At 39.9% G+C, this 23,883-nt stretch overlaps 2 protein-coding genes across 5 annotated transcripts in view; one reads left to right on the forward strand and one right to left on the reverse strand.

Annotated features, from left to right (window-relative positions):
- Positions 1-1,216: 1,216 nt before the first annotated feature.
- The window catches only part of LOC129773334 (zinc finger protein 236-like), a 45,302-nt gene continuing 22,635 nt past the window's right edge, over positions 1,217-23,883 (reverse strand). Inside the window, exons 4-7 of the mRNA XM_055776935.1 lie at positions 3,667-3,853; positions 3,459-3,580; positions 3,337-3,402; positions 1,217-3,278 (exon numbers count right to left, since the gene is read on the reverse strand). Coding sequence (XP_055632910.1) covers positions 1,814-3,278; positions 3,337-3,402; positions 3,459-3,580; positions 3,667-3,853 — 1,840 coding nt within the window. The 3' untranslated portion in view covers positions 1,217-1,813. The remainder of the gene's footprint in view (positions 3,279-3,336; positions 3,403-3,458; positions 3,581-3,666; positions 3,854-23,883) is intronic.
- On the forward strand, positions 7,568-22,080 carry LOC129774755 (zinc finger protein 37-like). 4 transcript variants are annotated; one of them, XM_055778694.1, is made up of 13 exons: positions 7,568-7,936; positions 7,999-8,223; positions 8,277-8,488; positions 8,550-8,794; positions 16,531-16,988; positions 17,060-17,143; positions 17,199-17,282; positions 17,344-17,427; positions 17,483-17,566; positions 17,748-17,831; positions 21,341-21,424; positions 21,482-21,565; positions 21,620-22,079. In XM_055778694.1, the coding sequence occupies exons 1-13, from the start codon at positions 7,681-7,683 to the stop codon at positions 21,766-21,768; spliced, it is 2,133 nt and encodes a 710-aa protein (XP_055634669.1). In that variant the 5' UTR covers positions 7,568-7,680; the 3' UTR covers positions 21,769-22,079. The 4 variants fall into 4 exon arrangements, 2 of the variants coding, with proteins under 2 accessions (XP_055634669.1, XP_055634670.1); XR_008742767.1 differs by lacking the exon at positions 21,620-22,079 and having other exon boundaries at positions 17,483-17,689; positions 17,748-20,628; positions 21,482-21,527; XR_008742766.1 differs by lacking the exon at positions 21,620-22,079 and having other exon boundaries at positions 17,748-20,628; positions 21,482-21,527.

Below are 23,883 nucleotides of genomic sequence, written 5' to 3' on the forward strand. Positions count from 1 at the left end.
GATTGCGCTTGCCACTCGCTGCAACTGCCTGTTGTCTTGATGTCCACCGAACCGAATGTGTTCTGTTCCGAATGCGGGTTTTCTTATCGTCGCGAGCAGCTTTGCCAGCTAACTCGATCACTTCGGCGGCCGAAACTATATAACGCCGGCTAGGTAGACTGGTGCACTGGTACTAACGCGCTCGGCCTAGCTACCCTTGCGGGGAACTCCAGATCAACACGGTTCGAGCGGGATTTTGCCTTTCCCTTCACTTTTCCTCCTTTACCATGCCCAGACATGGCTGCTTGGGTTGGTTTGTTGATGTGTTGTGATGCGAACCGATGTGGTGTACGGTTTGAATGAGAATGATCGTTACGGAAGGAAGGAAGGTATTGTATTATAGAGACTTTAAACTTTTGCAGTTCATTCGTCTCTAGCCTTGAGAAAGGCCCTTTGAAAACTCTACTCTACTCTACTCCAGCGCTACCACCTCCGCCCTCTTACCTTGAGAAAGGCACTCGATCCCTCGCCGTCCAGCTCGTCCAGCAACGATGTTGTCCAGTCGGTGTCCACACAAAGAATGATCGTTACGGCAGCGGAGCGGGGATTTTTAACCTGACTGGCTGGCTCGAGAATTACGCATGTGTGAGACTGCGACCAATGTTTCGTTCATTTTTTTCTTTTTCCTTTCCAATCGTGCTTCATTCTATTTCGCTGCTGCTCTGGTTGCCCGTTTTGGTCGGTACGATTTGAGGAGCACAAAATGGACCAATCAAAAATGAGCACATAGAGCATTTGGACAATGCTTGATATTTCACAATTATTCAATTATTTATCTCAAGAAAAATGAAATGTTATTCGTTATGATAGATGCGTAGATATATTTCCTATCAATTGATGCAAAAACCTTTGCGATCTATTGAGAAATGCTCGAGTTATAAGCGTTCCAAATCTTGCATTTTTTCCTAATTGTTCAGTGCCTAGATTTCCATTTCACCCCCTATATCTTCCGGTTAGACATAGTCCTACGTCAAAAGTTAAATATTGAAGATTTTTGAAATTTGGATACAATATTGAGTTAAATATTTCATAAAAGAGAAGCGTGAGTAGAATGAAATCAAAGCGAGGTATAGCGGAAATAGTAGTTCTAATATAAATTACAGGAAATACAAGAACAGAGAAGGGATTGCTAAACGGAGAAACGAATTTAAAATAGTAGAAAACAAGGAAACTATTCATGCGAGTTTGAAAAATTTATCAATTGTTTTATTATTAATTTTCATGTGAAATTCTAGTATCAATGTCAAATTTCAACAATTCAAAATTGCTTTCGGGTCTGCCATTCTGATAGAGAGTAAATGTTATAGAATTCCATCGAGGATTCTGGAATATGAATGACTGTTCGATAATGGAACCACAAGCATAGTTATTGATCGATGCGGTGATCTGAAAACTATCTCCTTGCATGGCAGATGGAATATATACGACGCGTTTTCCTAAAGATTTTACCAACGACGGGATCACAAGCGTACGCGGATTGAATATCGTTGAGTAGTGCCATATTCACCTTAGCTGAGCAAAACATTCAACGTTCATATTAATGTTGAGTTCTGCAGATCGGTGAAGTTCAATTTATACATTTCCAAGACGGTGATTCAAGAAAGTAATATGGCTGTGATACAAAATTAGAATACCATTGTGAATACTCCTCGATATGGCAGAACGTTTGCGGGTCAGCTAGTATACTAGTAAAAATATAGTCAAGAGTTTGACTCCTTAAAACCTATGTAACTGAGCCTGCAAAAATAATCGAATTATAGAAAAAGACTAGTTTTTAATTTTTTGAAAATGTAGCTTCGCTGCTTTTTTCGTGTGTTTTTAGGTGCACCAGCAGTGGCTTTAGCTCGATGAAGCCCTTGGGACAAATGGTACACTTGAAACTCTGTATACCTTCGTGTTTATCACGAACATGACGTCTTAGAGCACGCTGATGTACGTACGAGGCAGGACACCGATCACATTTGAACGACTTGAGCCCGGAATGCTCTAGCACATGGGAATCAAGCCGATTTTTTTGGGTGAATGTCAACGGACACATCGGGCATTTGTGCGGTCTGTCATTGGAATGAATGCGAAGATGTGCTTTCATCAGGCCCTTTTTGCGGAAACCTTTCCCACAAAACTCGCAGTGATAAACTATTTGCGCATCGTGATATTTCACGTGAACCTGCCAGGATGCTTTCATTGAAAATTTTGCATGGCATATTGGACACTCGTATCTTCGCACATTCCGATGGGAATCCTCGTGTCCTTCCAACTGCGCCCGCTCGCGAAAGCTTCGCCCACACTGAGTACAAATCAAATTTTTCTTTTTGAAAAAACGCAATCTATGATCTCGAAGATATTTAGCCGACTTGTAGCTCCGGTAGCAAACATCACATTCAACTGCACCTTTAATATTGTTCTTCTCGCGTTGCGGTAAATGAACCTCAACGGCGTGTTGCCTCAATTCTTCTTGGGACCCAAACATGACCCGGCAACCGCAACATATGTTGCTATTTATGCGCATTTCCTCCATTTCGTGGATTTTGAGTTTACGTTGATGGTTATCCTTCATATGTTTTTGGAGAACATAAAAATTGGCGAACTCTTCGTCACAATGCTTGCATGAATGTAGAACATCGACATACATTTTTCTGCGATGCTGAAGAAATAATTTTCTCGTTTCAAAGCGCATATAACAAACGGTGCATTCGAATGTTTTGTCCTCGTACTCTTTAGGGTCTACGAGACGCATTTTGAGGTGACACCTTTCCGAATGTTCCATCACTTTCTCATGCGAATCTAGGGGCAGATTTTTGCAACCACAGCATCTCCTAGGTTGCGAACTTGCTTTGACACCATAATACAAGCGTTTTCTGCCCTCGTGACAGTCAGAATCACTTTGTGAGTTTTCATTGGCTTCGCAATCTGAATCATCAGAATCGCATGACGACGCTGACATTTCGTCATCATTTCCTATCGAATAAGTGCTCAGTTTTCTCAACCTTTTGAGATTATCTCGATCTTTTGGCGTTTTGTCGATCATTTTATCGTTACTGCCGATAGATTCAGGTCGATCTCCATCGCTCACATCTATCTTTTTTAACCTGCCACGCTTCTTGAGAGTCGTTGATGAGTGTTCATGGATAGATTCCTCAATGTTAACCACCTCGAACTGGGGGTCCTTTTCAATGGAAGATTTATCTCCCCCTGGCTCGAGTGATACAGCAGAAATACCTTCTTTTAATTCACCATCGCTGCGAAATGAAAAATATGTTAATTTAATCTTAAATTGTTTACGCCTCCAACACTCACATGGTTTCGCATTTTACTTCGATCTCAGAAATCAACATAGATTTAATACTAGCTGCTGTTGGTTCGCTAAATTGCGCAAAAATATTAGAACAAATCAGGGGCGTAAACAGTTCTTTACTCACACAATTCCAAGTTTCGAGAAACCCAGCATAGCCTCACGGATTTTGGCAAGTAACTTTACTGTTATCACAAGATCGTCCCTACACTGGACACAACAAGAACCGGACATTTCATGCGTTGGTATCTACAAAAAGCCGCTTCCCATTAGTTTGTATATTCAATGTTCAGATTACAGAGTAGAAATTTTCTCAGAATAACCAGAATACCTACGGTTAAGCTGAAGCAATCTTCAATCACTTGAATAGCTGTTCGACCATTGAAGAAAGGTTCTGAAAATGAAAACATTTGCTCCGCATCTGGATGGCAACAAATACGGCAGTAGATTTCACGGTCCTTCACCGATGCCATCACAGAAATTTTCAAAACAAAAACAACTCGTTTGCCTGTAAACAAGCAGCTGTCAAATACAGAACGAATGGAATCCAAGGAGCTTATATCAATGTATAACAGGTGAAGCAACATTATCACTTCATTAAGAATGAGATTACGGTTTTTGGAGCGGGGGTTGTTTGTTTTATTATTGCTAGGATACGCCATTTTTGCATTTTCACATGCGAGAGTAATGGAATGAGAATGAAATTCTACAAAATCACCCCTTCTTTTTCATAAAATTTGCGAAAGTAGGCACCGTTCGAATAAGCGTCGTAGCAGTTTGTAGACAGCCGCCGGCAGCGATCTGATGCCGTTTGTAAACAATACCGACAGCAATTCAAATATATAGAGGCGCCTTGGTACCAATCAAGGAGCTGGAATTGACAGGTGATTCGTTTTCGACAGTATGAGGATGAGGCATGGAAGATGCGGGAGAGGATGAAAAATGACAGCGACTATTTTTGTTTATAAACAAACCAGGTCCAATTTTTATGCTACAGAGCATTTCCACACCTCACCGACATTAACTGTTCAACCGAATTAGCTGTATGGTTCCACAACCTGCACGATTAGTTTAATCTACAGCTGAAGCAGCAGTCGCCGGGAAACAACACGCCTGGATATCCATGGGTGAACAGCGTACCGCCGAGCTCACTCAATCTTAACGGGTCGCAAACGACTAATGTGACCAAAGCGAATGGAACTTATGGCGGGTTTACACTAGGGAGATCTATAGCTATAGATGGATTTATTCACGTGAAAATAGGTGTAAACGGGTGAGAATAAATATGATAGACTTATTCGAGGTATATTTTACTTGAATAAATTCAGCATATGTAAACGCATGTGAATTTCTCACTGGTGAGAAATCACTAAAGTTGGATGCAGTTCTACATCAGGTGAATAAATTCACCGAAAATATGAATACATTCATTATAGAAGTTCACGCTAGTGTTAACGGTTGATACGATTTCTATAAATCTCATCATATTTCTTCACATGAATATATCGCTAGTCTAAACCCACCCTTAGAGTAGTACGGCACTAGCCCGTCGGTAATGGCTCTTCCATATACCCACCAGTATAGCTCCCACAATCGCTGAATTGCCAATCCCAGCAGCAACGGCAACATCCCACAAGTCTCGTAAAACAGTAATGGAAATAATAACTTGCAGCAGTCACCGAATCACAACAATGATGCCAACAGCGTAAACAAAAACAACGTTTATGCGCAACAAACACATAGCGGTATGCACTCCCCATTGCCCATTTATTGCATTCCATTTGTTGTCCTCTGCCTCGGAAATCTCTAGCCGTTGTTTGTAAATACGTTTGGCCGCTGTCAATTCGAACTCAAGTAATGACTGAACAGCAATTCTGACATAGCGTTCCACCTTATTATACCGCCTTGGTGCCAATCAATGTTCTGGAAAAAAGGTAACGAAGATGGTGGTTTTTCAAGCGACATAGCATGCGCTGCCATAACTATTTCTCAAATAGTGACGTCAGCCGTTGTGTTTATATTTGATTGATCACCACATCCATGTGAAAATGCTATTTTCAGGAAGTGTTTAATCAATCAAAATCGTACATTTTATTAGAGTTCCCGCTGAATATGAAGCTAATGTGACAGCGTGCAGTGAATATTTGTGAAATCATGTCGAAAAAGGCGGATAATGTGCGATTCACATAGAACGTTACGGAGAAGAACGTCTACGTTTCGTCAACGTCTCCACCAATTCACACATGCAGTCAATGCTTCCACCAGCACCGTCACGTCAAATGTCAAACGAATGATTTATTGAATATTATTCATGGTGTCGCCACCTAACTCAATGTTTAGAAAAATGTCCAATTAGAGGTAAAAATGTCCAATTAAACGTGTTGCATCACAGGTCTGTGAATTTGCTAAATGTCGAATTAAAAGTAACTTACTGTACAACCAAAATCAAAACAAAAACCAAAACACAAAGCCCAGACAAAAACACAAGGAACCATCCCTCTCCGTCGATTATTCCTTTCTACAAAACTTGCCGGTCGTTTTCGTTGAACGTATGCTGACGGGTCGTTACGTTGCCGTTGTATGTGAATGTTTTCATAATAATTGCATGGTAGAATAACTGACGTAACGTGACGTGTGCGTAGTTATAAATGATGTCACTACTACATACAAACATATGCAAGAGAAGAGGGAGAAGTAAAAATATCACTGACGTAAAGTGTTTTCGTTTGCACGCCAGCACTACGCGGAACCTCGCTCACGACATGTCAGCCTAGTGTGAACACATCGCTAAGAACACACACGATTAATCGTAAGGCCAGGCGCAAGTTGAGACGCGTATAGCGCGAGTAACTTGCCGCGATATAACGCCTATTTTTGTGGCTAATGAAAACAGATAGAACAGCGCAAATTGGCCAGATGACGCGAGATTGTGGAACGCTCGTGAGACACGACTCGCGTGACGCTGTGGCTGAACCACAGTTTCTCGTGCTGATCGTACCGGTCGGGTGATTGTGTTAGTAAATAAATATATCGCGCAAAACTGTGTGAATCAGACATTGTATGCGAGTGGCACGTTATTTACACCAAACTGCGACTGAATATGCGCTCCACCACGCTACGTTTGTGGCACGTATGAGTCGTGTTGGTGGTCTCGTGTTCGTTTACGAGCGCTATACGCTTCTCAATTTGCGCCTTGCCTAAGAGTTACACGCCTCGCCCAAGCAACGCCGACGCCCCGCTGCAATGAGAACCTTACTGTTATCTCGGTAAAAAAAATTCGTCAAAAATCGACACTGGCACTTTCGTTCCGTTTTTTCGGAATACGAGGCAAAACGTATGGTTTAGGGTTCCAATCAAAATCGTCATATCGCTTTTTCATACGGGACTCTCTGCAAAATGTTGATTAGCACGATGAAACACCCTGTGCAAAATATTAGCTTATTCGGATTTCATCTACTATTGTCGCAGATTTCAAAATTTAAGTTTTTTGAAAATCTAAAAATCTCTCAAGAAGGAAGGAAAGGAAATCGGGGTTTTCAAAAAAGATTGTTTGATGCCGAATGTTTCAAATTGCGATTTACTATTATCTTAAAAAAAATCGACTTGTCAGACAAAAAAACAAAAAAAGTGCTAGAAAGTCATTTTTGACCAAACAATTTTTTTCGAGATAACAGCAAATCTTGACGTTTCATACAATTTGGCATTTGGCATACAATTTTTTTTCAACCCCGATTTCCTTTGAGACCTTTAGACATCTGGATTTTGTTTTTGAACTAAGAAAATTATGACTCAAAAACTAGGCATGTATATTTTACTTCCGGACTTTCCAAGGTAGTTCTGACCTGCAGAAACTATGCATTTTTCAACTTGTTTATGATTGTGCTCTCGAATTTCCTTTTTTGATTCAATCATTGCCAACATTTATACAGATTTCACTACTGAAAGAGGTAAGAAAATAACATGTTATATATAAAATTGCGCAGAATTCAATTTCTTCCAAACTCATCGCAATCAAATAATCTTTTATGACTATAACATTGTAATTTATGGAAAGAACTACAAACCTTCCATAAACTCAAATGACAAAATTTAAAACCATCATCACTTTTACCGCAGCGCCGCCTAGGTGTAGATTTGTACGTTAGACCGCCAATTAACAGAAAAGTGTTTGTTCGCGTTTACGTTCACGAGAGGTCTAAACCAGCCTTTACAAATTTTACGTCACTATTTGTGTCAACATTTAAAATACTTCTGCTTGCAAGTGAAAACGCTGATTAAAAAAGTGTTTATCGCTATTTTAATTGGATAAGTATTTAATTTTTAACATTAGTGAATCAAATAATAACATAATGCCAAGGTGTGCTGTGAATATTTGTCGTATAACGTCGGTACAAGCGAAAAAAGACTCTATTTTCGTGTGTTTCCATACGTTTCCAAAAGATACTAAAAGGCGAGCGAAATGGCTAAAATTTGCCGGTCTTAGGAAAGATCCCGGAACATCCTTGTATGTCTGCTCTCAGCATTTTGCGCCAGAAGCGTTTGTGCATAATGCTAGCACCCAGCGACAACTCGTAAATTATGGACGAAATAAGTTGATCATAGACGGTAAGTCGTATTTATTTCCTCATCTTCGTAGAAACAAATAAACATGATTATAATGATTTTAGCGATTCCAACTATCCGCATTCCGGCGGCTACCGGAGCAAACAGCAGTGATCGCTCGGTGCGCTACTCGAGAAAAGAACGGAAGAAAATCATCGAGGATATTTTGAATATTCACAGTGTGTGTAACGAGGGAACTTCTTTGGCAATCAAGCATGATTCCATTGAACCAGGTACAATTTTCAATGTCCAAGAAAAAGATTGCTCCCGAAAATCTAAGGAGCCTCAAGGTAATATCCATCTAAGATATGATAATAAAAATACTGACGCAAGTCAAATTCAGTGAAAAGAGAGAGCTCCGGAATGGGCTGTTCGGACGATTCTGGATGGGAGCATTGTCAGCATCCCGACGATATCAAATCTGATACTCGGGACTTGGAGCTGGTTGATAAATCTGTGATAAAAACGCTGCGGGAAAAATTTACGAATAAAATTAACCGTCTGGCGCAAGTTTCCGAGAAGCAAAAGACTACAATCGAACAGCTACGCGTACAGGTATTACCTTATCTGTTTATTGTTCAAGACTTCCATCAATATAATCAATATGAATCAACAGATCACAGAAACTGGATTGCATAGAAACAAAAAACAGGATGAATGCAATCAGGATATAGTAGCGCTTAGAAATGCCTGCGGTAAAATTCAGGAAGAAGTACAGCCATGCTCAGATCAACTCGTGAAAGATGAAGCAAAGGAGCACTTGAATAAGGGTTTCACGAACAATCAAGATACATTGATTCTCGAAGAGAAGAAGAGAATGGTATGGTCGACGGATGAGAATACTCGGGCGTTAATATTAAGGTGAGCATAGGAAAGTTATGATGTGAGATTTGTATGTATGGTTAAGGGTGCCATACGAACAATTATAATAGTGACTGACTTGCTATGAGGCTTCATTAGCAATTGTCTCCGTCCAGATGGTTTTCTGAACAGAATTCCAGAGATGATTGGACCTGCCACACTTATGTAGAATAAATAGTTTCAAATATAGCCAAAGCTGGTTGGTTTATATTGATGCGTGATTGATCTTTCCGCCTGGACTTTTCACTATGCGGAATTTCACGTCTCAATGAGAGAAACGTTTTTTATATATATTTCGGTTCCTCGTGATTTTCAGAACACTTGGTAGTTTGAAAATCACTAATTTTAAAATCTGAAATGTAAAGGCTCTTATTAGTGGGATTTTTTTCAGATTTGAGTTGAGCCCTAAGAATTATGTATGAGACAAGCACAAAACTGCATACTAAATTGTTTGTACGAGTTATACGAGTAGTTTTTTTGATAATCTGTTCTGAAGCTACAAATCAAACTGCAAACATATTTTTTCATTTATCTTATATTACACAAGTTCTTTATCGATCTTACAATTTTAGTGTTTCTTCGCCTTCTGAACAAAAACGTTTCCCTTCTGTTGCCGAATTTCAATGCAGTGGCGTAGATTTTGTTAGTGATCTAGATTGGATGAAAATGGTCTATTCAATCCCCATTATATTTACAAGTTTGGATAATTTTGTCGGCTTTCGGTTTTTGCACTAGCAGGCCAACTCGACATATCAATCGATAAAAAAAGTCTGCAGTCTGCGGGGGGCCCTAAGCGAAAGAATAAAATTTTGAATAAGACTGTTAAAAACGTAAAGATTGCAGTTTGTGTTTGTAGCCATCTTGGTCTTCATAACATCTTTGAGGATGTTTTCGGGGAAAGTATTTGTATAGTAAAATTATTTTAGGTAAAGGACTATCGTATCAGTTGTAAAAAAAAAACAAAAACACTTCATGGATTTTGGTTGAAGAGGATCGCTTGATTTCTAAAGTGTTCCGAAAAGCTGATACACGACAAAAGGAATATTGATGTTTTTGTGGATCCACCTGCTAGCGAAGACGAAGATTCTGAACCATGGAAGAATCTGATAGACTGAAATATGTCATGGGGTATACAGCGCGACCTCATGTCGGGGAAGAACTCGGATTGGGATCATATACCTACCAATTAGAGAAGAAAGGAAGAACCAGGAGTAAATAATGAAAACTACGTCTAGGATCTTTCTTGCGGAAGGTTAATTCAACCATTCGATGATTGGCCTGACGTAGGAGATTAACTTGATTCGTGCGTAAACTGGATGCACAATACTGGGACCGAATCAGAAAGTATTGGATTTTGCGTTAAAAACAATGTAACCCTCAGAACAATGCAAAAACTGAAACAAAAATTTCCCTGTGGTGAAGAGGTACAGGGAAACTTCGTACCCTCGTTATAACGTACCCTCGATATAACGTCACTCGATATAACGTACATTTTACCTCGATATAACGTACACCTTTTCAAAGTGTAAAGGAATTTTTTTTTCAATATTTTTCTTCTGATAGAACAATGAATTATCTGTATTGTGATGCTAAAACAAGTTTTTTACCTTCAATCAATCTCGAAATACAGCTGGTTTTGTGATTCCAGATTCTAAATGTATCAAGCTTCAATCAACAGTACGAAGGGAAACATGATGAGAAAGGCTGGCTTCGTCTTCTGATTGAAGTTATTCATTAACTTGACTAAAACAGCAACACAATAATGTATTATAGACTACGTTTGTGAGTACTTTATCATGCTTCGATATAACGTACAATTCGATATAACGTACAATTTTGAAAGTGAAATGTACGTTATATCGAAGTTTACCTGTATGCACAAAAATGAATCGCTATCAGGATCCGACATATTCTGAAGTAATTGATAGAGAAAAAAATCAAAAACTCTAAAAACAAGCGAAAAATCGTCCAACAAGAAATGAAAAAAATGAAACATTTTCAAAATTAAAGTGTATTACATCATCAGTTTTAGAATTTTAATTAGATTTTTTTTCGTTGGGTGGGTGTGATAGGAAGAATTTTGGGTTGTGAATTAAAATGGCGAAAATTCGTTAATCGGAACAATATGCTGATTTTATTTTGTGTTTGATAAAGGAAAAAAGGTGGGTTATATCTATGATATAACCGCAAGGTTGACGTGTGAGTACCGTTGGCTTAGTAATCATTTGTTTGCATTGATTGAATGAAACAATTTTCGAATTCAATTGAGTTCAACATATTTGCTGTGTAAGTAAAGAATTTGAACAAACGCCACACCATGTAAGGCACCTTGGTTTTGATGGCTGTGTTAGGGAACACATCTTGGTGGGAACAAAAATTCCCATTACTTGCATGTATTTGCAATGCCGATTTCCCCCAGGCACCTTGATTTTGAAATCTCTGTTAAGGAACACACTTCGATGGGAATCAAAGCTCCCTCTATTTTCATGTATTTGCAATGCCGATTTCCTCCAAGCACCTTGGTTTTGAAGCCTGTGTTGAGGAAACCGTAGATTGGGCTAATCAAAACGAGACAGTTAGGGCGTTTAGATAGCGCTTAAAATTTTACAGTTATTCAATTACTTATCTCAGGAAAAATAACATTTCGTTAATTTTGATAAACGTGTAGAAATATTTTCTTTCGATTGATGCAAACATCTTTCCGATCTATTAAGAAATATTCGAGTTATAAGCATTCGAAATCTTTAATTTTTTCCTGCATGTGTTTAGGTTTTCATTTTACCTCCCATATATTCCGGTTAGACGTAGTCCCACGTCAAAAGGCCTCTGACTTGGTTGGATAAAAATAACGGTAGAACGAATGACGGCTACTGATCGACACTACTTCTTTCACTGAAAGTATCCACAATACACTGTTTCTCCATCTGGTTCTATAGTTATGAAACACTGATATTTTTGTTTTTTGAATGTTTCGCGCCTCTTCATTGTTTATTGTTTATATCAACAGACCACCAAGGTCCCAATGATTTCAACTTAACCTAATTAAACTTAAGAACCGCTGCTCTAACATGACATGCCTGCAACAGAGCCAGTTCGCTTCGTTTTGGTTTTTATAATAATAGTTACTCGATATGTTTGAAAATAAATATTATCTATAAGATAAATCGTCCTGCTCAAACCTTTGTAGGGGTATGAGGTGGGCCATCATCATCATCATGCGGGAGCAATTGTATTGAAGGAGCGCTGTAGTCCCGTTATTGCGGAATGCATGCCGTAGTTCGATCGCTAAGGTAACATTCGCAAGAACGGTGTATTTCTCAGGCGTCGTGGAGGAACATGAAAGTTCAGTTTTTCCAGGAGTTGCAATCGGCAATTGATCGATGCAATCGATGCGGTTGATTATGAGATTACCAACAAACAATGACCTCGCTAAGTTTCGTCTGGTATGTAGAGAGTCCAGATGGATCAGCAAGCTGCGACTCTCGTAGTTTGGAAGCCGAAGCGGATCACACCAAAGCAACAGTCGGAGAGCGTTTCTAACAAACCGTCGTTGTACTGATTCGATTCGCTTTGCCCCGTTCTGAAAGCACGGATTCCAGATGACGCTTCCATACTCCAGGGTTGGTAGAACCAGAGCGCAATACACCGATTTGAGACAGTAGACATCGGAGAAACTTTTGGAGACTCTAAAGATGAAACCCAAATTTCTTGATGCCTTATCAACGATGTGTAAAACGTGCTGCTTAAATTCCATTTTTGAACCTAGAACCACTCCAAAATTGACATACAATTGACAGAACACCAAGAAGCGAATATATCCAACTGCCGTTGGAGAAAGATAGCATCGGCGGTTAAACGGATCCGAAAAAATATTTTCAAATCGTCGGCGAATGAGGCTCGGGGTCCCTCTAGCACCAATAAATGTCGTTAAAGTAAACCAGGAAAACTAGAGGACCCAGATGGCTTCCTTGTGGTATTCCAGAAGTGGCTTCGAACGGCTCCGGGCTGTCGTCTCCGACTGAAACAGTTGATCGACGTCCTTTGAGGTAGAATTCAAACCAACTTAGCAAAGTTCCAGTGACGCCTAGCTTTGCCAACTTGGCTATAGCGATATCGTGATGAATTTTGTCGAGGGCAGCTATTAGATCGGTATAAAGAGCGTCAGTTTGGGATCTTTCGACCATGCTGTCGACGACGTAATTACAAAAAGATAGCAAGTTTATGGTCGTTGACCGTCCGGGTATAAATTCATGTTGATATCAACTTATATAGTGCTTGAAAAACGAGAACACTGGATCCATAGCAATCAATTCAAACCGTTTTGACATAGCGCAAAGGCTTGAAATCCCTCTGTAGTTATCAATATTCCGCTTATCGTCATTATTGTGGATCGGGAATATCGTGGCGGACTTCCATAGATTTGGAAAACGACCAGTTGCTAGAGAATGCTAGAAGACGTGTTGCAGGGGTGTCAACAAACTGAAGATGCATATTTTCATGAAGAACAATGGTACTCCGTCTTCACCCGGATTAGTGGACGTTTTCATTCGCGAAACAGCAGCCATGATCTGTTCAGCGCTAATGTCGAAACGGCTCAACGAAGACTCGAGAGTAGGAATATTTGTGATGGCTGCAGCAACTTGCTCAGCTGGCAGCGCATGATCGACGAACACACTTGAAAATTTATTAGCGAACATCCTGCAAATATCGTCCTTTTCCGAGCTGGTTTCGGCGCCGAATGACATTGTAGTCTTTTTTGCGTTGGCTCCTCATATACTTCCAGAACGACTTCGGGTTCCGCTTGAATTTTCTTTGTAGGTTTTGTTGGTAACTCCTGAAGCTACGTTGAATCGTTTTTTGATAAACATGGTTAATGTGGTTGAAATGGGTTCGCAGAAATGGTGTACGATACCTGGAGTACCACCTCAACACTGCTCGTTTCATAGTTTTTATTCGGCGCAGCTCTGGTGGCAGGATTCTTGTTTACGGATTACGTAGGTCAAAACATGAGAAAACGTCTGTACTGCACTGTCAACGTCGTCCTTGGCTGAAATATCATTCCAACTTACTTCGTCAAGAGAGGCAGTGATAATAGCATAGTCAGCTTTGCTCAAATTGTATCTGACACTTGCAGGAACGTTCTCCATCATAATTTGTCATGTCAATGTCATCATCAAAGGAGAGCGGTGACGAACGTGATTCACCAGAGAATCAGCGGCTAGCAGTACGTAGTTCATCGAGCTAACTTCTTCTTCTTCTTCTTCAATGGCACTAACGTTCCTAGAGGAACTTCGCCGTCTCAACGTAGTATTACTTGCGTCATTTTTATTAGTACTTAGTTGAGATTTCTATGCCAAATAACACGCCTTGAATGCATTCTGAGTGGCAAGCTCTAGAATACGCGTGAACACAGTGCAAGTCGGAGGAAATTTCTTTGACGAAAAATTCCCCCGACCAGAACGGGAATCGAACCCGAACACCCGGCATGTTAGTTATGACGCTAACCACTCGGCCAAGGGAGCACAATCGAGCTAACACAAAACTCAAATCCAGCAATCGATTATTCTCCTTGAGAACGCCATTAATTTGCCGTAATGTAGGAGTACTGTAACAGACAAAAAGAGCAGCAGTGGTAGAAGAGATGCGGGAGCATGAGGCGTCGACGAGCAGGAACCCATGTGATACATTCCACCAACATCAGCCGAGGAGGTCGAAATCACTGAGAATAACCAAATCGTCGACTGGGGAAGCCAACTCACTGATGAATTCGACAGACTTGATATGATCGGCTATTAAATCGAAGTCGCTCGTGCGGTCCGGAGGAAAATAGACAGCACAAATGAATGTTCAAGTCATATAAACGAAGATAGTTATTATATCCTACACTATATAGTTCATTACAACCAACTTCTTACATATCTGTGGAAACTCAGAAAAATTGAGAGGTTCTATAGTTATGGTACGCAGTGTATTGAGGGGGTAACGCGAAAACGGATTTTTGGTATACGTAGGTTGAGGCTCACATGCCGAGCGGTTAGCATCACATATATCATGCCGGAAGCTGTTACCGCTCATACGCCACTGATACGCACGAGCTATCAATATATAAGCTTCAATTATGCACTTTACTTCTTAAGCAGGTTACAATATTATTATTACTCATCAAACATTAAACTTTCAGAACAGTTCCATGTTTTGTTGAATAATTCAAAGTTTTTTATCATTTGTATTATACACCATTTTTCGTTCACCAATCCATATATGCATAGCTAACTGCTCTACCTCGATTATGTAGTTATTGGGATTTTACTGTGTTTTGTTTTGCTTCCGAACTATGGGACAACGTTGGCAATTGGACAGTTTGCTATTTCAAATTCATTTAAATAATTGAATTTTGCTAGAGGAGTAAGATGGCATTTGTTAGCAACAACCTGTATGTTTATTGTGATTCTTTTGACGTAGGACTACGTCTTACATTAAGGGTGCCAAATCAGAAAACAGTTCACGTTTTTATGAAATAAAGTTAACGTTAATAACTATTTTTGCTGCGAAGGGATTTTAACGATTTGTACACCAATCGAATCAGAATTTTTCTAAGATTGGTTCTATATGCTATACATTACAATCCTATAGCCTGCAAGTGGTTTAAATTGATGAAAATTGGAAGCATTCCCATTCCCCCATACATTTGTTCTGTCCATTTGTGTGCTTTCCAGAACAGAGCTGTCAATAACGGGCAACTTATGCAGCTGCTAGAATAGAAACAACGAAGTGGGATAGCGAAAAGAGAATATTTGTAAAGTAAACTCCACGCTTGCATAGTAAGTTAGCTGTCGAAAGCGTATAAGTATTGCATCTCACCTGAGGATAATTCTCAGAATCTTTCTTTGCCCGAAAAAACAAAGGTCGTTTATCCTGCTCGCTTTGTGTTTTATGTTTCCCCTCGAGCTGTGAACGCTAGCGAATATTTCACTTGAAGTGCATCTGGCATTGTAATTTACACAACCATTCGAGCTTGCCATGGCTTTGTGTGTGTTGCTTGTTTTCGTTGCGCGAAACTTAGAACTTGTTCATTTCCTGTACATGTAAATAGCACACCTTCGATACTTTTAGTTGCCATTCGTATTTGCTACCGTGCGCATCGGCTCTGTTCTGATGCAAAAAGCTACTAGCTTTGTTGACGGTTTCGATCGAGAGTCGAGAAACGATTTTTCATAAACGGTCATACTCGCGATGTTTCATTTTTATTGCTGCAACTGTGTGCATCTGTTAGACGAGTTTTTAATCCTTGTTGAATGGCGATGCACTGATGATGTCTCTCGTTAAATACTCAGTGCAATGCGTGTATTGCTTCGAAGAAACAAATTGCGACATATGACCAATTAGTGTATTGTTCTCACAAAGGCAAGAAAGAATCGTTGCTTCTTGAAATGATTCTACGAAACTACGCAAGTCATTAAACCTTTTCAAGGTCTCCGGAACTTTTCACTAAAGAGTTATTTATGAAATTTCGACGTTTTCGCAACAAATGGTAAACGAAATGATACACCAACAAATTAAAAAAGAAAAGATTGCGTAGTCCTACGTCCAAAGCGGTCGTGTCTCGGATACAACCCCTCGATTTTTTCATTCCCCTTAAAAATTGGATACTACTCTGCATTAACGAACAATTGCAATTGCTCGATCAATCAAGGATAAATATGACACTGATCTTCGATTACTTTCTATTTCAACAGAGACCAATGCAGCTTTTGCACTGGCATGTGCAATAAAGAACTCCACCACGCACTGGTCCCCACTAAACATCAAGAGCAGAAGCTTAAAACTATCCTGCAGAAGTTGAGTAGTTTATCTCCTCAATTGAGCAGTTATCCTACGTGTGACAAATGTCGTCAAGAGTTCATAATTGTCCACAACATTCCCGAGAGTTGCTTCAAAATTTTGTCCAGCGCCGAACCGACTGGCATCAAGGTGGAGCCAGAGTTAATGATTGATGACCACGAGCTGTCGGATAGTGATGACATTTCTGAGACAGACCCAATAGTGAACTTTGGGCCAGTTGAACAGGAAACGGAAATGCACATCAAAGAAGAAGGAGGAGAGGTTTTCTTCATCAGTGAAATTAACGAAGAAGACGATGATATACCGTTGCTACCGGTTGCCAGAACAAACATACGAAGAAAAAATCGTAAAGGTATGAAAGGTTACACTCGGGTGAGAATGTGGTGTTACTTTCTGTGATCATTGATTGATAATCTGTTTCAGGAAAGAAACCGTTTAAATGTGAAATGTGTGAAAAAACATTTTTCTCAAAATACAGACTAAAAGAGCACGTTCGAGGTCATACTGGTTGGTTAAAAAAGATAAGTTCACTAAATTATTCAGTAGCATCATCCCTTTGCAGATGATCCTCCCTATCCTTGTCCACATTGTCCCAAAGGGTTTTGGTTCCCTTCAGGGCTCAAACAGCACATCCTAACTCATACGGGTTGGTTAGTGTGTTTTACGGTAATGAACCATTTTCAACGGGATTGTTTTTTTCCTTGTAGGTGAACGTCCTTTTTCTTGTTCATACTGTCCGAGTTCGTTCACGGATCCTGGAACGCTAAGGTGTCACATACGAATTCATACGGGTTGGTAAAAATGTTTCCCTACAATGAATATTTCAACAGAGTAATTCTTTCGCAGGTGAACGTCCCTATTCCTGTCCACATTGTCCCAAAACATTTATCCATTCTCAATCACTCCAAAAGCACATTCGAGCTCATACGGGTTGGTGAATATGTTTTACTGTAAGGCATCGAGCACAAATTATGTAACGCGACACTGGCTGGGTGGACCGAGGTTGCGTTACTTGCTGTGTGTTAGGTCCAAAATCCGAATTGTTAGCGTCACGTAATTTGTGCACGATGCCTAATGAATGATTCATCACAACTTTTTTATTTTTTTGCAGGTGAGCGTCCCTATTCTTGTCCACACTGTCCAAATACGTTTGCGGATTCTACAACGCTAAGGTGGCATATTCCAATTCATACTGGTTTGTGAAAATGTTTTCCTGCAGTTAGCCAGCGTTCAACTTCTAAGCGGAGCAGACGTATTGTCTCGCTAGAAGCCACACGCTAGCTATATTTTTCGGATTTACGGATCGATTTTCGGATTTTTGTACACTGCGTTTCACAACTATAGAACCAGTCCAGTTTCCAGAGATATATAAGACATCGGTTGAATTGAAGTATATAGTGTAAAACAAAATAACTATCTTCATTTATAAGACTGGCCATTTGAACATTATTGTTGTGTCCATGCGCGAAACATTCGAAAGAGTAAAATTCCAGTGTTTTATAACTATAGAACCAGATGGAAAAACTCTCTCTCCTTTACAAAATTAACGTCAATTTCATATGAACTATAATAAGTTCCTAGTTCGTAGATCATCTTTAGTTCTCAATCAGTTCAAATAACCCATTCGGAGTGGTGTCGACCAAGGCGCCTCTATATATATACCAGGTGAAACAATCATATGAAATGCGCTTTCAGCCATATTGGAATTGCTGTCGGTATTGTTTACAAACAGCTGCCGGCGGCTCTCTACAAACTGCCACGACGCGTATTCGAACTATGCCTACTATGTTCGGCTTTTGCGAATTTATGTGAAAAAGAGGGGATTATTTTGTAGAATTTCATTCTCATCCAGTTCATCCACTACTCTCACATGTGAAAATGCAAAAATGGCGTATCCTAGCAATAACAAAACAAACAACCCCCGCTCCACAAACCGTAATCCCCTTCTTATTGAAGTGATGATGTTGCTTCTCACCTGTTATACATTTATTCAAGCGCCTTGGTGTCGACCAAGGTGCGATTTTTGGAATTAATCGTTCATCAGCTAATCGAATACTTTTCAACAGTTTGTTATTCGATACGATTAATCGCCCCAAATAATAGATTGATCGTCACACTGAGAGAAATAATTAGTCAGACTAATATTTCTCATTTGCTAGAAAGCCACCTGGAATCAAAGAAGTGTTCATTCCGCCTGAAAATCAATTATTATCTTTTCTTCTTCTTCTTCTATGGCACTAACGTTCCTAGAGGAACTCCGCCATCTCAACTTAGTATTACTTGCGTCATTTTCATTAGTACTTAGTTGAGATTTCTATGCCAAATAACACGCCATGAATGCATTCTGAGTGGCAAGCTCTAGAATCTAGAATACGCGTGACCACAGTGCAAGTAAGAGGAAATTTTTTTGAAGAAAAATTTCCCCGACCAGAACGGGAATCGAACCCGAACCCCTGGCATGTTAGGTTTGACGCTAACCACTCGGCCACGGGAGCACAATTATTATCTTTTACACTCCCCTAATCTCGTAAACGAAGCTTAATTCGCGTTGATTGCATTGAGCTTCGTTTACGAGTTTAGGGGAGCGTCAAAGATAATGATTGAATTTCAGGATAAAACTGCAGCCGTCGTAGGTTTTTTTCCTCTGGGTTTGGATCGATTAATCGACGTAAACTATTCGTTCGCTTCGACTGTTGGTTGCGCAGTATTCGTTCGATTAATAATCGATTTTTTTTTAGGAAGTATTCGATTAATCAATTAATCGAACGATTATCAGGGATCACTAGTCGCGAGCATCGCCGCGATGAGTGTTGTGCCAAAAAGTGAAATCTTGAATTCTGTCTCAAAACATTTGATATTATTTGGAGAGAGCTAACCCTCGTCATACACGAAGCGTTGTCGGGGAACTTCCCGACTGAATTTGTTGATAGTGTGATCGACCTCGTGAAGAAGAAAGAGAATGATCAAACAGCACACTCGTATAGACCGATCTCGTTACTAAATTTCGACTGCAAAATCCTCTCACGCATTCCTAAGAAGCGTCTGGAGAATGTGATGAGTACTCACCATGTGCTAACCGAAAGTCAAAAGTGCTCGAATTCCGGCCGGAATATTTTTCAATCCACTCTTGCTCTAAAAGATCGTATCGCTCAGCTGATCAAAAATAAACAACGTGGCTTACTGGCATCATTCGATCTCCGTCACGCTTTCGGTGTCGTTGATCGGACCTTCCTTTATCGTACCATGTGTTCGCTCGGATTCAATCCGAATTTCGTGCGTCTACTCGCCAAAATTGGAAAGTCGTCTTCCTCTCGACTGTGGTTAAATGGGCGTCTATCGGTAACATTCCCCATTCGAGAGATCTGTTCGTCAAGGAGATCCTCTCTCTATGCACTTTTTCGTCATCTATCTAAACCCATTGCTTAGACGGCTGGAGGAGATATGCGACTCTAACATTGTCGTTGCGTACGCCGACGATGTGTCGGTGGTCAATACGAACATTACAAGAATGAAGCAGATAAGAGAAACATTCCAACATCTCGAACGTGTCTCTGGAGCAAGACTGAGTCTGGAGAAATCGACTTCGACTTCAGTAGGTCATACTGACGTCATGCCACTCACCATGTCGTGGTTGCCGAACGAAAACAGAGTCCGGATTTTAGGAGTGACTTTCGCTAACTCTATATGGCTGATGAACAAGCTAAACTGGGATACGCTTCTACGTACATTCGCTCGACAGGTTTATCTTCTCTCGCTTCGTACACTCACCTTACATCAGAAAGCAATACTACTCAACACATTTATCACGGCGGAAATATGGTATCTTGCACACCGACTGCCGTTCAAAGCTGACTGCTACGATGGGAACGTGTTTATGGCGAGGATTCGTAGCACGAGTTCCAATACAACAGCTGGCGCGTAGCAGTGAAGCAGGTGGCTTGAAACTACAGTTGCTAGCTTTCAAATGTAAGGCGCTGCTGCTAAATCGACATGTGAGTGATATCGTTTCCCTTCACTTCTATATGTCCTTCTTTACCCAGAGAAATCCAACCCCTCCTGCAGATTGTCCTTGTCTGAAATTCATCCTTTCTAATCTCCCAACACTCCCTTCGCATACACAACTAAATCCCTCCGCCGATATTATCCACAATAATTTTATCGACCAAACGGAAATACCATAGTTTCTCGTGAGTACCCAGCGGCAGACTGGAAAAAACATAGCGCTTCGACAGCTGAACTCGAGTGAGCGGAGTAGCCTTTTTTTTCAATGAAAAGCTCGAACATAAAAAACTAATGTACCGTATGAACAGAGCCGTTGGTGAAAATTGTGTGTTTTGTAACATTAGATGTGAGACTTTGCAACATAAACTCAGCGAGTGCGTGCGAGTAGGGCCAGCATAGAGAATACTGCGACGAAAATTTACTGCGCTGCTTAGATGATGGCGCAGGCTTGAAATAGAAGAACTTTTAAGACCTCAGCTAAGGAATTTACCAACAACTAAAAAAAATTTAAAGCTCTAAAAATGTATATAAAATACGTTATCTTTATTATGCGATGTAATAACGTTAGTTATGTAGCCTCATTAGAATTCGAACTAGGAAACGAAGTTTAAAATAATTATTTGGCAATAACTTTCTTTTAACTTCTAGAAAAATAAAGAATTTAAACATTGACAAAGAAATAACTCAACAATTTCTTCGCAGGTGAACGTCGCTATTCTTGTTCTCATTGCCCCAAAGCATTTACGCGACCTCAATCGCTTCAAAAGCATACTCGAACTCATACGGGTTCGTAGATTTGTTTTACTCTAATGAACCATTTCCCAGAACCTGTTTTTTTTTCAGGTGAACGTCCCTACCCCTGTCCACGCTGTCCGGATACGTTTGCGGATCTTGTAAAGCTAAAGCGACACATCCAAAATCACACGGGTTGGTAAAATGTTTGCCGACAATGAATAATTCAACAAGTTAATTCTTTCGCAGGTGAACGTCCCTATTCGTGTCCACATTGTCCCAAAACATTTTTGTACTCTTCAACGCTGAAAAGACACCGAATTACACATGGTAATGATACAGGCGACCCGGGGCAGGAATCAAAGATTACCGTAAAGGAAGAGATAACTGAATGCTGATGAAGCAAACAGTTCTGCTCGGGGTCTTGATGCTGTAATCACGCACCACTAGATGCATCAAGTGTATAACTTCGTTAGGCATATTCATCCTTCGTATGAACTCAATGTGATAGGGTAGATAGGGGCAATATGACCAGACGGAGCAAGATGAGCCACCATTCGTTTGGGCTTGTTATTGAACCAAGAACACTTATTTTCCAACAATTGTGTTATAAATAATGTTATTAAATATCTCCGTGTTTGTTTTATAAAGGTATTGAAATTTTGTTTCATAAAGATATTGAAAGAAATCTCACTCTGACTGATTATCCCGAAAAACATATAAGAAAAGCAATCAACCAAATAAGTTCTGTACGCTTCATACTGAAATTTAGACCTCTGCTCTTTATATCAATTCACACTAGTATTTTTTTGTTTTTTAATATATCGTTTATTCTATTCTATATAAAATATTATTTACATTTAAATCAATTTCCGCATCTTAAAAAGAATGCAAGTTCGCCTACATCGATTCTATCGTTCATTGAATTTACATAGGAGATGTATAATATAAATATTTTCAGCATTTGACTTCGTTTGATAAGTCCGATGTTTGGCAGCGCTGGTTTAATCAATTCTTCGAAAAACAAGAGTAGCCATCCTTCTAGTATGTCAGTTATCTTCCGTTGAACGTAAGCCCCTGCCCCTACTACGCGGGGGCAGTTACTGAATTTATGTTGCAGTGTTTCTACTGCAGCATTACAACGTAAACAGCTTTCACCGTCTGTCCGACGGTGTCTGTGTTTCTACTGCAGCATTACAACGTAAACAGCTTTCACCGTCTGTCCGTTGAATGGTTCTCATCAGTTTTCTGTGCTCCATCTTTTCGTTTATAAACAAATATAAGTTGGTCCGCTGACATGATGATAGCTGTTTCGTCGCAATGTTCTTCCATATTCGTTTTCAATCCGCTTCCGGATTTCTCCTTTCAATACGAGGCGTTTCAGTTCGCTCCAATAAAAAAGACGGGTGGGTAATGTCGGGGACATAACCGGAGTGACGTAGGACTATACAAAGGGCACAGCTTTTGTTAAATATATATTTTAAATATATTGTTTTATTTTCTTCTCCTACGTGAATACCTACCTATCTACCTGAAAAATGGATTAGTTTACTGTTTACTCTTTATGAATATGTTGATGGTTCTGAAAAGAACCTTTGGTGTTGTGTTTTTGTTATCACTCGATATTCCCATCTTGTTCGGTTAAACCTTCCTGTTTAGCTATTGCGTTTGCCACTCGCCACAGCTTTCACAGTTGGAAAATTTCTTCCCATCCAGCTTTGTGACATGTTGTACAGTAAATTACATTCAATGCGACGTGCCGAAGCACCACTCAGTGTCGCATTGGAGGCGATTTTAACCTGTAATTGAACATTTGCGATGACAGTGGTACAGTGTCGACTTGCAATGTGGGGTCATAATTTGGATCTCTATGTTTACAAAAATGTCCAACTAAATAAGTCGCATTACCTGTCCGTCCAATTAGCTAAATGTCGAACTAATTGTAAATTACTGTACTTTCAATCTGGAAACAATTTAAGAATTGGTGAAAATTGAATAATCAGGAAAGTCCCCAACTATCAATAAGCTCAGAACAACTGCCAAATTCACATACTCATCAGATCCTGGAAAACAAATGATGAAAAAATCGATTTGTGTTTTATTATTATTTTGGATAATGTTTTAGAAAGCATTGAACTGTATTTCCTAAACTCTTTTTTGGAAGGTTTAATGGCCCTGAAAAGCGCCTTGTTTTATGGAATGGTTCCAATTTAGAAAACTTAGTACTCGTGGTTTTGAAAAAACCCATTTCGAACGCCCTCGATGCCGCCTTGTTGTGGATTTGCCACCAAAGCAGTTTGTATAAAGAACTAATTGTCTTTTTTCTTCTGCTACCTGATGCCGTTTTGCGATTGCGTTTGCCACTCGCCACTCGCTGCAACTGCCTGTTATCTTGATGTCCACCGAACCGAATGTGTTCTGTTCCGAATGCGGGTTTTCTTATCGTCGCGAGCAGCTTTGCCAGCTAACTTGATCACTTCGGCGGCCGAAACTATATAACGCCGGCTAGGTGG

The sequence above is a fragment of the Toxorhynchites rutilus genome, chromosome 3, assembly GCF_029784135.1.
Source record: "Toxorhynchites rutilus septentrionalis strain SRP chromosome 3, ASM2978413v1, whole genome shotgun sequence".
Taxonomy (NCBI): Eukaryota; Metazoa; Arthropoda; class Insecta; order Diptera; family Culicidae; genus Toxorhynchites; species Toxorhynchites rutilus.

Coding starts and splice junctions, on each gene's coding strand:
- LOC129774755 (XM_055778694.1), top strand. CDS start 7,681: ATGCCAAGGTGTGCTGTGAATATTTGTCGTATAACGTCGGTACAAGCG. Junction 8,795..16,530: donor ACTCGGGCGTTAATATTAAG/GTGAGCATAGGA, acceptor CTATTTCAACAG/AGACCAATGCAGCTTTTGCA. Junction 21,425..21,481: donor GCATACTCGAACTCATACGG/GTTCGTAGATTT, acceptor TTTTTTTTTCAG/GTGAACGTCCCTACCCCTGT.